The sequence below is a fragment of the Salvelinus namaycush genome, chromosome 2 (assembly GCF_016432855.1).
Source record: "Salvelinus namaycush isolate Seneca chromosome 2, SaNama_1.0, whole genome shotgun sequence".
In the NCBI taxonomy this organism is placed as follows: domain Eukaryota; kingdom Metazoa; phylum Chordata; class Actinopteri; order Salmoniformes; family Salmonidae; genus Salvelinus; species Salvelinus namaycush.
This window is the reverse complement of record NC_052308.1, coordinates 33,784,889-33,797,421: the sequence shown is the minus strand read 5'-3', so window position 1 is coordinate 33,797,421 and position 12,533 is coordinate 33,784,889. Positions and strand designations below refer to the sequence as shown.

Sequence of the window (12,533 nt, the reverse complement as noted above, 5' to 3'; positions counted from 1 at the left end):
TCCTTATTAGATGCTGTTCTTGGTTTGCATTTGGTCCATGGTCATTAAACTCACTCTGCACTTGTTTCCTGACTCCCTGCGTCTACATTACAGAATACTACCTCACAAAATATGGAAGTAGCAGTAGAAAAAGCTGTGTACCAGACAGTTGGGGAACAGGGACACCTACTCTGCCAACACCACGATCAACTGGTGCAACTGAGTGCGACTATGGATGAGGTCCTCCACCACCTCGACACCACCCGAGAGGATTCCCTTGCAAATAGCGGAGGGCCTTCTACCACGAGTCGTCCCAGCGAGCCAGTCCCCCAGCCTACCCAGCAGTCCGCCCAGGTCAGTGATGCCCAACTATCTCCCAGACATATGACGGGACTCCATCCAAATGTCGTGGCTTCCTACTCCAGTGCTCGCTCTTTTTCGCTCGTCAGACTGGAGCCCCCACCACCGAGAAGTCCTTGGTTGCCCCGGTCATTTCCCTGCTGACTGGGCGAGCATTGGAGTGGACTGTGGCAGTTTGAAAGAGGGGAGAAGAGGAGTTGGGTTCCTACGAGGGGTTCATGTCTGTTCTTGGCGGTCTTCGACCATCCACCGGAGGGCAGAGAGGGAGGTGAGCGACTACTCTGGCAGGGTGCCCAGACCGCCGAGGAGTACGCCCTCACCTTCCGGACTGTGGCAGCCTCCAGTAGATGGCATCAGCCGGTGCTCTGCAACCTATTTCGAAGAGGACTGCGTGAGGAGGTCCAGATGGCGTTGGCGTGCCAGGATGACAACCCATGGAGATGGGGGGTCAAACACCTCTCCATGACAGCGCTGGAGAAATTGCATGTCCCTTTTGCGGGCAGGAGGGGCTCCAGTGGTGTCTGATGCGTCTCAAGCCGAAGTCCACTAGGGCAGAGGGACAGCCCTGTGATTATCTACCTCCCAGGGTAGGCGTAAGTATTCCCTCATCGTTTCCGCCAAATCCTTCTTGGTTTCTATTTCCCTGGCTGGCTGTCCCTCAGGTGTTGTCTCCACAGCTCTAGTGGACTCCGGTTCCACAGGGAATTTTATCGACAGTCCCTCAACTCCTCTCTGAACATCACCACATATCTGCTCTCCTCTCCTTTTCTGTTCCATGCCCTGAATAAACAACAATTGGGATCTGGCACCATCACGCACATCACAGCACCACTCACCCTCACAGTGGGACCCATGCACCAAGAAAGCCTTCCCTTCCTCATCACTGCCACCATACACAAAGTAATCTTCGGCTTCCCATGGCTCCAACGTCATGACCCTATCATCTCCTGGTCGAGGGTGGAAATCATCGCCTAGGCACCCGGATGTCGGAAGACCTGCTTTCCCTTACCTTGTGGTTCCATGTCGGTTGTGAGTGCCTCCGGCCCATCAGTTCGCCCCCCCCATATCGTCTGCCCAGTGTTTTAGGATGTAAATGTGGACATCTGCCAGGTTCGGGAGAGGGAACCTGCGCCTGCTACCTCTCCTCATGAGCGCATCTACGTCCCCACGGAGGTGAGGGATTGGCTGTTGACCTGGGCGCACGCTTCCCTTGCCGCTGGACACCCAGGTATCACCCACACTAGACAAACCATCTCCACTAAGTATTGGTGGCCCAACTTTGCCCAGGACGTTTCACGTAGCATAGCAGCAGGTAGCCTAGTTGTTAGAGCGTTGGGCTAGTAACTGAAAGGTTGTTGGATCGAATCCCCGAGCTGACAAGGTAAAAATCTGTCGTTCTGCCCCTGAGCAAGGCAGTTAACCCACTGTTCCCCGGGTGCTGAAGATGTGGATGTCGATTATGGCAGCACCTCTCTGATTCAGAGGGGTTGGGTTAAATGCGGAAGACACATTTCAGTGAAATATCTAGTCAGTTGTACAACTGAATGCATCTCCCTTTCCCCAATTCATGCTCCATCTATGCCCAAAAAATGTCCTTGGCACACTCCGGCAAGGAAACTCTGCCCCCTTCCCGTGACTCAGCAGCCTTGGTCCCATCTGTCCATAGATTTTGTCATGGGCATACAGTTTCACTACTGTTAAGGTTCTTGTGGACAGACTTTCTAAATCCTTACGTTTTCTCCCTCTCTCTGGTCTCCCTACCACCCTCCAGGTTGATGAGGCACTGTTCCAGCAAGTCTTCCAACACAATGGCCTTCCGGAGGACATCTTCTTCGACGTGCCCACATTTCACGTCACTGGTGTGGAGAGCCATCATAGAACCTGGGGGTCACAGTCAGCCTCACTTCTGGGCACCTGCCTCGCTCTAATAGGCAGGTGGAGAGGATAAACCAGCAGTTGGAGATGTTCCTGAGGAGTCACTGCCAGGACCGGCTGGGGGAGTAGGCCCCGATGCCTTCCCTGGGTGGAGTACACCCAGAATTCATTACATCACTCCTCCACCGGGCTGACTCCCTTCCAGTGTGTTCTGGGTTATCAGCCAGCCCTGTCTCCGTGGACCCCAAGCCAGACTGAAGCTCCTGCGGTGGAGAAGTTATTCAGGTGCACAGAAGAGGTCTGGAACAATGCCCATGTGAGGTTCCAGAGGGCCGGCAGAAGGATGCAGGCAGATCGCTAACGCAGTGAGGCTCCCGTGTTCCATCCTCGTGATCGCATCTGGCTCTCCACCAGGAACCACCCACTCCGCCTTCCCTGTTAGAAGCTGAGTCCCCAGTTTGTGGGGCCGTTCAAGGTCCTGCGGAGGGTCAATGACGTTACATATTCACTACCGTTCAGAAGTTTGGGGTCACTTAGAAATGTTCTTGCTTTTGAAAGAAAATCACTTTTATCTTCATTTAAAATAATATCAAATTGATCAGAAATACAGTGTAGACATTGTTAATGTTGTATATGACTATTGTAGCTGGAAATGGCAATTATTATTTAATTTTCTTATGGAATATCTACAAAGGCCCATTATCAGCAACCACTCCTGTGTTCCAATGGCACGTTGTGTTAGCTAATCCAAGTTTATCATTTTAAAAGGCTAATTGAGCATTAGAAAGCCCTTTTGCAATTATGTTAGCACAGCTGTCCTGATTTAAAGAAGCAATAAAACTGGCCTTCTTTAGACTAGTTGAGTATCCGGAGCATCAGCATTTGTGGGTTTGATTGCAGGCTCAAAATGGCCAGAAACAAAGAACTTTCTTCTGAAACTTGTCAGTCTATTCTTGTTCTGAGAAATGAAGGCTATTCCTTGCGAGAAATTGAAGATCTCGTACAACGCTGTGTACTACTCCCTTCACAGAACAGGGCAAACTGGCTCTAACCAGAATAGAAAGAGGAGTGGGAGGCCCCACTCTAGTTGTGTCTAGTTTGAGAAACAGATGCCTCAAGTCCTCAACTGGCAGCTTCATTAAATAGTACCCGCAAAACACCAGTCTCAACGTCAACAGTGAAGAGGCGACTCCGGGATGTGGCCTTCTAGGCAGAGTTCCTCTGTCCAGTGTCTGTGTTCTTTTTGCCCATCTTAATCTTTTTTTTATTGGCCAGTCTGAGATATGGCTTTTTCTTTTCCTAGAAGGCCAGCATTTTGTGGGTACTACTTAATGCCAGTTGAGGACTTGTGAGTCGTTAAGAACTTTCAAAGTTCTTCATGTCTTAAAGTAATGATGGACTGTCGTTTCTCTTTGCTTTTTGAGCTGTATTTTACCAAATAGGGGCTATCTAATGTATGCCACCCCTACCTTGTTACAACACAACTGATTGGCTCAAATGCATTAAGATGGATAGAAATGTCCTTTTACCAAGGCACACCTGTTAATTGAAATGCATTCCAAGTGACTCCTTCCTGAATCTGGTTGAGAGAATGCCAAGAGTGTGGAAAGCTGTCATCAAGGCAAAGGTTAGCTACTTTGAAGAATATATTTTGATTTCTTTAACACTTTTTTGGGGTTACTACATGATTCCATATGTGTTATTTCATAGTGTTGTCTTCACTATTATTCTACAATGTAGAAAATAATGAAAATAAAGAAAAACCCTTGAATGATTAGGTGTCCAAACTTTTGACTGGTACTGTGGGTCCTGGATGGCCGGAAGCTTGGCCCCAGTGATGTAATTGGTTGTACGCACTACACTCTGTAGCGCCTTACGGTCAGATGCCGAGCAGTTGCCATACCAGGCGGTGATGCAACCGGTCAGGATGCTCTCGATGGTGCAGCTGTAGAACTTTTTGAGGATCTGGGGACCCATGCCAAATATTTTCAGTCTCCTGAGGGGGAAAAGGTGTTGTCGTGCCCTCTTCACAACTGTCTTGGTGTGTTTGGACAATGATAGTTTGTTGGTGATGTGGACACCAAGGAACTTGAAACTCTCGACCCGTTCCATTACAGCCCCGTCGATGTAAATAGGGGCCTGTTCCTGTAGATCACGATCAGCTCCTTTGTCTTGCTCACGTTGAGGGAGAGGTTGTTGTCCTGGCAACACACTGCCAGGTCTCTGACCTCCTCCCTATAGGCTGTGTCATGGTTGTCTGTTGTGTCGTCAGCAAACTTAATGATACAAGTCAGATTTGCAAGTTAGTTCATAGCTCACACAAGTGTGTTCTGTATAATCTAGGGGAAAACTAAATAATGGATGCAGTTATGGTGGTAGCTAACTCATGTCTGAGTGTGACTAATACAGTGAACTTGGAGCAACAAACCATAACGAAGTCAACGGCCTTAATCTAATTCAATCAGGAGCTACAGTTAGTCTACATCTGCAAATAATAAAATTAGGGTTTCCACTAGTTCCCACAGCCACAAAGTCAAAATTGGTTATTTTGTAAAAATGTATGAAAACAAAAATGTGCTTTTAAGGTCTTTATTTAATGTTAGTTAGGCATGAGGTTAGCAGTATGGTTAATGTTAGGGTTATGTTTAAAATGTATTTTTAAGAAGATAAATTGCAGAAATAGGCAGGCTTTTTGACTTTGTGGCTTCAGTAACTAGTGACTACCTAGAATTAACTTGACCCGAGTTTCTGCCCTGATGACACAGACGGCGTCATCAACAACAGTAATGTGTGTTATTTGAAAAGTTATTAAATATTCACTTACTTTTTGAAAATCTTCCTCTGATTTGTCATCCCAAGGGTCCCAGCTATAACATGTAGTGTTGTTTTGTTAGATAAAATCCTTCTTTATATCCCAAAAAGTCTGTTCCCAAAAAGTCATCGATTTGAGTAATTTACTCGTTCAACATGCAGAGAAAGGAATCCAAAAATCTACCCCTAAACTTTGTTTCAACAAGTCAAAATACGTTTCTATTTACTCCTCAGATACCCTAAAATGTAATCAAACGATAAAATTTCTTACGTAAAGTAGTGTGTTCAATAGGAAACCAATATTAGCAGCTGCGTCCTGTCTTCATGGCCCGCTCAAACACGAATTTCCAAGACTGTGTCCCTGTACTAAAACTGATATTTCTTATTCGTTTTTGAAGTTACAAGCCTGAAACCTTGAACATAGACTGCTGACACCCTGTGGAAGCCATAGGAATTGCAAACAGGGAGCTATTTTCAATAGGACCTTTTACTTGCCTTTCTAAGAGGATGGTGTCACGATCGTCTATGGGTGAGAGAGAGGACCAAGGCGCAGCGTGTGCAAAATACATTCTCTTTTATTTAGAGAAGGGAAAACACGAAACGAACACTGAATACAAACTAAACAAAACAACAAACGACCGTGAAGCTAAATGACGTAAGTGCATAGACAAGCAACAAACGTTCAACATAGACAATTACCCACAAAACCCCAATGCCTATGACTGCCTTAAATATGGCTCTCAATTAGAGACAATGAACCACAGCTGCCTCTAATTGAGAACCAATCTAGGCAGCCATAGACATACAAACACCTAGACAAGACACTGACCCATATACCATACAAAACCCCTAGACAATACAAAAACACATACATTCCCCATGTCACACCCTGACCTAACTAAAATAATAAAGAAAACAAAGAATACTAAGGCCAGGGCGTGACAGTACCCCCCCCCCCCCCCCCCCCCCCAAAGGTGCGGACTCCGGCCGCACAACCTGACATTGAAGGGGAGGGTCCGGGGTGGGCCTTATTATGGCGGCGGCTCGGGTGCGGGACGTGGCCCCCACTCCACCATTGTCAATACCCGCTTTGGTGGCGCCTCTGGAGCGGCGACCCTTGTAGCAAGTCCCGGACTGAAGACCATCCCAGAGGGCGCCACCGGACTGATGGGTAGCTCCGGACTGAGGGGTAGCTCCGGACTGAGGGACGGCAGCTCCGGACTGAGGGGTAGCTCCGGACTGAGGGACGGCAGCTCCGGACTGAGGGACGGCAGCTCCGGACTGAGGGACGGCAGCTCCGGACTGAGGGACGGCAGCTCCGGACTGAGGGACTGCAGCTCCGGACTGAGGGACTGCAGCTCCGGACTGAGGGACTGCAGCTCATGGCTGGCTGACGGATCTGGCTGCTCATGGCTGGCTGACGGATCTGGCTGCTCATGGCTGGCTGACGGATCTGGCTGCTCATGGCTGGCTGACGGATCTGTCTGCTCATGGCTGGCTGACGGATCTGGCTGCTCATGGCTGGCTGACGGATCTGTCTGCTCATGGCTGGCTGACGGATCTGGCTGCTCATGGCTGGCTGACGGATCTGGCTGCTCATGGCTGGCTGACGGATCTGGCTGCTCATGGCTGGCTGACGGATCTGGCAGATCCTGGCTGACTGGCGGCTCTGGCAGATCCTGGCTGACTGGCGGCTCTGGCAGATCCTGGCTGACTGGCGGCTCTGGCAGATCCTGGCTGACTGGCGGCTCTGGCAGATCCTGGCTGACTGGCGGCTCTGGCAGATCCTGGCTGACTGGCAGATCCTGGCTGACTGGCGGCTCTGGCAGATCCTGGCTGACTGGCGGCTCTGGCAGATTCTGACTGACGAATGGCTCTGACGGCTCCTGACTGACGAACGGCTCTGACGGCTCGGGACAGACGGGCGGCTCAGATTGCGCTGGGCAGACGGATGGCTCAGATGGCGCTGGGCAGACGGATGGCTCAGATGGCGCTGGGCAGACGGATGGCTCAGATGGCGCTGGGCAGACGGATGGCTCAGATGGCGCTGGGCAGACGGATGGCTCAGATGGCGCTGGGCAGACGGATGGCTCAGATGGCGCTGGGCAGATGGATGGCTCAGATGGGGCTGGGCAGACGGGCAGTTCAGGCGCCGCTGGGCAGACGGCAGACTCTGGCCGGCTGAGGCGCACTGTAGGCCTGGTGCGTGGTGCCGGAACTGGTGGTACCGGGCTGGGGACACGCACCTGAAGGCTAGTGCGGGGAGAAGGAACAGGGCATACTGGACCCTGGAGACGCACATTAGGCCTAGTGCGTGGTGCCGGAACTGGTGGTACCGGGCTGGGGACACGCACCTGAAGGCTAGTGCGGGGAGAAGGAACAGGGCATACTGGACCCTGGAGACGCACATTTGGCCTAGTGCGTGGTGCCGGCACTGGTGGTACCGGGCTGGGGACACGCATCTCAGGGCTAGTGCGGGGAGCAGCAACAGGACGCACAGGACTCTGGAGACGCACAGGAGGCTTGGTGCGTGGTGCCAGAACTGGTGGTACTGGGCTGGAGACACGCACCATAGGGCGAGTGCGTGGAGGAGGAACAGGGCTCTGGAGACACACTGGAAGCCTGGTGCGTGGTGTAGGCACTGGTGGTACTGGGCTGGGGCGGGGAGGTGGCGCCGGAAATACCGGACCGTGCAGGCGTACTGGCTCCCTTGAGCACTGAGCCTGCCCAACCTTACCTGGTTGTATGCTCCCCGTCCCCGACCAGTCCGGGGAGGTGGAATAACCCGCATCGGGCTATGTAGGCGAACCGGGGACACCATGCGTAAGGCTGGTGCCATGTAAGCCGGCCCGAGGAGACGCACTGGTGGCCAGATGCGTTGGGCCGGCTTCATGACATCCGGCTCAATACTCAATCTAGCCCGGCCGATACGAGGAGCTGGTATGTACCGCACTATGCACACGTACAGGAGACACCATGCGCTCTACTGCGTAACACGGTGTCTGCACGTACTCTCGCTCTCCACGGTAAGTACAGGGAGTAGGCGCAGGTCTCCTACCTGACTTCGCCACACTCCCTTTTAGCCCCCCCCAAGAAATTTTTTGGGCTGACTCACAGGCTTCCTACCGCGTCTTCGTGCTGCCTCCATTCGCCGGTATCCCTCCTCGCACTGCGCCAGAGAATCCCAGGCGGGCTCCGGCACTCGCCCTGGGTCGATCGCCCACCTGTCGATCTCCTCCCACGTAGTGTAGCCCAGATCCTGCTCCCTTTGCCATAACTCCTGTGTGTATTGCTCCTGTTGCCGCTTGACACGCTGCTTGGTCCCGTTTAGGTGGGTAATTCTGTCACGATCGTCTATGGGTGAGAGAGAGGACCAAGGCGCAGCGTGTGCAAAATACATTCTCTTTTATTTAGAGAAGGGAAAACACGAAACGAACACTGAATACAAACTAAACAAAAGTGAAGCTAAATGACGTAAGTGCATAGACAAGCAACAAACGTTCAACATAGACAATTACCCACAAAACCCCAATGCCTATGACTGCCTTAAATATGGCTCTCAATTAGAGACAATGAACCACAGCTGCCTCTAATTGAGAACCAATCTAGGCAGCCATAGACATACAAACACCTAGACAAGACACTGACCCATATACCATACAAAACCCCTAGACAATACAAAAACACATACATTCCCCATGTCACACCCTGACCTAACTAAAATAATAAAGAAAACAAAGAATACTAAGGCCAGGGCGTGACAGATGGTCTCTCAACAAAAAAGAAATCTGGTTGTTTTTTCTTCGGATTTTCTCCTACCATATCTATTGTGTTATATTCTTCTACATTATTTTAAAATTTCTACAAACTTCTAAGTGTTTTCTTTCCAATGATACCAATGATATGCATATCCTGGCTTCAGGGCCGTAGCAACAGGCATTTTACTTGTGCACGTCATTCAGGCGGAAATGGAGAAAAAAGGGGCCTAGCCCTAAGAAGTTTTAAACATACCCGGTTTGATAAAATAGTAGATTAATGACCCAGCTAAGCAGAGACAAGCTGTAGAGTCATTATGGTTGTGAAGTGCATTATCAACTTTGTTAGAATGGCATAACATGTCTTACTGATTGATGCTGACCAAAAATTGTACTCAAAGGTCTCTCCCAGTCCCTTGAAAAATCTAATGCAATACTAACTTCAGCCTATTTCAAATGGCTTGACTTTTGTTGTTGTTCCTTCGTCTTGTTTCACAACCACCCTGATTGGTTTCAAGTGCAACGCAGGGTAAGCATTTCCAATCTGTAGGGAGTTTAAATAATTACCCCCAAAGGTCACCTCTAAGTGGCCTCTTTGGCAGTCAGACCACTTCAGAACTTTCCATGGGTGATATTTTTTTTGGCTCTGGTGACATTATTTCTCAATCTGAGCAGCAGCACATCCTAGTAAGCAAAATTAAGTGGAAAATACGTATTTTAGCCAGACATTGACATCACATGCATTTCAGGTGCTGAATGAAAGGATAGAAGACATAATTCCAAAAAGATGTCTATACAGACGTCAAAAATACGTATTTTCCCGACATTGAAAATACATATTTTTCAGAAGTTGAAATCAGGTGCATTTTAGGTGATGAATGAAGGGTACAAATATGTTGTTTTAACCCTATTTACAGACATTGAAAATCCACATTTCTTGGTAATTGATTCTACGACCAGATTTCAACTGCTATACATTCTAAATTAAGTAACCATTATACACCACATACGAAAGTATGTGGACACCCCTTCACATTAGTGGATTCGGCTACTTCAGCCACACCCGTTGCTGACAGATGTATAAAACCGAACACACAGCAATGCAATCTCCATAGACAAACATTGGCAGTAGAATGGCCTTACTGCAGAGCTCAGTGACTTTCAACATGGCACCGTCATAGGATGACACCTTTTCAACAAGTCGGTTCGTCAAATTTCTGCCCTGCTAAAGCTGCTCTGGTCAACTGTAAGTGATCTTATTGTGAAGTGAAAATGCCTAGGAGCAACAACGGCTCAGCCGCGAAGTGATAGGTCAAACAAGCTCACAGAATGGGACCTCCAAGTCTGAAGAAAGAAGATTGTAAAAATTGTCTGTCCTCGGCTGGAACACTCCCTATCGAGTTCCAAACTGCCAGCACAAGAATCAAATCAAGTTTATTTTATATAGCCCTTCGTACATCAGCTAATATCTCGAAGTGCTGTACAGAAACCCAGCCTAAAACCCCAAACAGCAAGCAATGCAGGTGTAGAAGCACGGTGGCTAGGAAAAACTCCCTAGAAAGGCCAAAACCTAGGAAGAAACCTAGAGAGGAACCAGGCTATGAGGGGTGGCCAGTCCTCTTCTGGCTGTGCCGGGTGGAGATTATAACAGAACATGGCCAAGATGCTCAAATGTTCATAAATGACCAGCATGGTCAAATAATAATAATCACAGTAGTTATCGAGGGTGTAGCAAGTCAGCACCTCAGGAGTAAATGTCAGTTGGCTTTTCATAGCCGATCATTAAGAGTATCTCTACCGCTCCTGCGGTCTCTAGAGAGTTGAAAACAGCAGGTCTGGGACAGGTAGCACGTCCGGTGGACAGGTCAGGGTTCCATAGCCGCAGGCAGAACAGTTGAAACTGGAACAGCAGCAAGGCCAGGTGGACTGGGGACAGCAAGGAGTCATCATGTAGTCCTGACACATGGTCCTAGGGCTCAGGTCCTCCGAGAGAGAGAAAGAAAGAGAGAAGGAGAGAATTAGAGAGAGCATACTTAAATTCACACAGGACACAGGATAAGACAGGAGAAGTACTCCAGATATAACCAACTGACCCTAGCCCCCCGACACATAAACTACTGCAGCATAAATACTGGAGGCTGAGACAGGAGGGGTCAGGAGACACTGTGGCCCCATCCGATGATACCCCCGGACAGGGCCAAACAGGAAGGATATAACCCCACCCACTTTGCCAAAGCACAGCCCCCGCACCACTAGAGGGATATCTTCAACCACCAACTTACAATCCTGAGACAAGGCCGAGTATAGCCCACAAAGATCTCCACCACAACACAAACCAAGGGGGGGCGCCGACCCAGACAGGAAGATCACGTCAGTAACTCAACCCACTCAAGTGACGCACCCCTCCTAGGGACGGCATGAAAGAGCACCAGTAAGCCAGTGACTCAGCCCCTGTAATAGGGTTAGAGGCAGAGAATCCCAGTGGAGAGAGGGGAACCGGCCAGGCAGAGACAGCAAGTGCGGTTCGTTGCTCCAGAGCCTTTCCGTTCACCTTCACACTCCTGGGCCAGACTACACTCAATCATATGACCTACTGAAGAGATAAGTCTTCAGTAAAGACTTAAAGATCACGTCAGTAACTCAACCCACTCAAGTGACGCACCCTTCCTAGGGACGGCATGAAAGAGCACCAGTAAGCCAGCAAGCCAACTGTTCGTTGGGAGCTTCAAGAAATGGGTTTCCATGGCCGAGCAGCCGCACACAAGCCTAAGATCACCATGCACAATGCCAACCGTTGGCTGGAGGGATGTAAAGCTCGCTGCCATTGGACTCGGGAGCAGTGGAAACGCATTCTCTGGAGTGATGAATCACGCTTCACCACCAGACGAATCTGGGTTTACAGTGCCAACTGTAATGTGCCAACTGTAAAGTTTGATGGAAGATTAATGGTCTGGGGCTGTTTTTCATGGATCGGGCTAGGCCCCTTAGTTCAAGTGAAGGGAAATCTTAACGCTACAGCATACAATGACATTCTAGACGATTCTGTGCTTCCAACTTTGTGGCAACAGTTTGGGGAAGGCCCTTTCCTGTTTCAGCATGACAATGTCCCGGTGCACAAAGCGAGGTCCATGTAGAAATGGTTTGTCGAGATCGGTGTGGAAGAACTTGAATGGAGCCTTGTGCAGGCCAGAGCCCTGTGCAGGCGGCAGGTAGCCTAGTGGTTAGAGTGTTGGGCCAGTAACTGAAAGGTTGCTGGAGGGAATCCCCGAGCTGACAAGGTAAAAATATGTCGTTCTGCCCCTGAGCAAGGCAGTTAACCCACTGTTCCTCGGGTGCCGAAGATGTGGATGTCGATTAAGGCAGCCCCCCGCACCTCTCTGATTCAGAGGGGTTGGGTTAAATGCAGAAGACACATTTCAGTTGAATACATTCAGTTGGACAACTGACTAGGTATTTCCCTTTCCTCAACCCCATCGAACATCTTTTGGATGAATTAGAACGCCGACTGCAAGCCAGGCCTAATCGCCCATCACTGCCCGACCTCACTAATGCTCTTGTGCCTGAATGGAAGCAAGTCCCCGCAGCAATGTTCCAACATCTAGGGGAAAGCCTACCCGGAAGAGTGGAGGATGTTATAGCAGCAAAGGGGGACCAGCTGCCAAGTCATATGTTTGAGAGCAGGTGTGAAATCACACCTCTTAATTGGAAAGAGGAGGCAACTGAAGATTGCAACAAATATTTATTATTGCTCCC

At 49.6% G+C, this 12,533-nt stretch overlaps 1 protein-coding gene across 1 annotated transcript in view; it reads left to right on the top strand.

Annotated features, from left to right (window-relative positions):
• Positions 1-210: 210 nt before the first annotated feature.
• Positions 211-12,533, top strand: part of LOC120021297 (low-density lipoprotein receptor-related protein 1-like) — a 191,575-nt gene continuing 179,252 nt past the window's right edge. The window contains exons 1-3 of the mRNA XM_038964998.1: positions 211-333; positions 1,450-1,512; positions 2,111-2,198. Of these exons, the coding sequence (XP_038820926.1) occupies positions 211-333; positions 1,450-1,512; positions 2,111-2,198 (274 nt within the window). The remainder of the gene's footprint in view (positions 334-1,449; positions 1,513-2,110; positions 2,199-12,533) is intronic.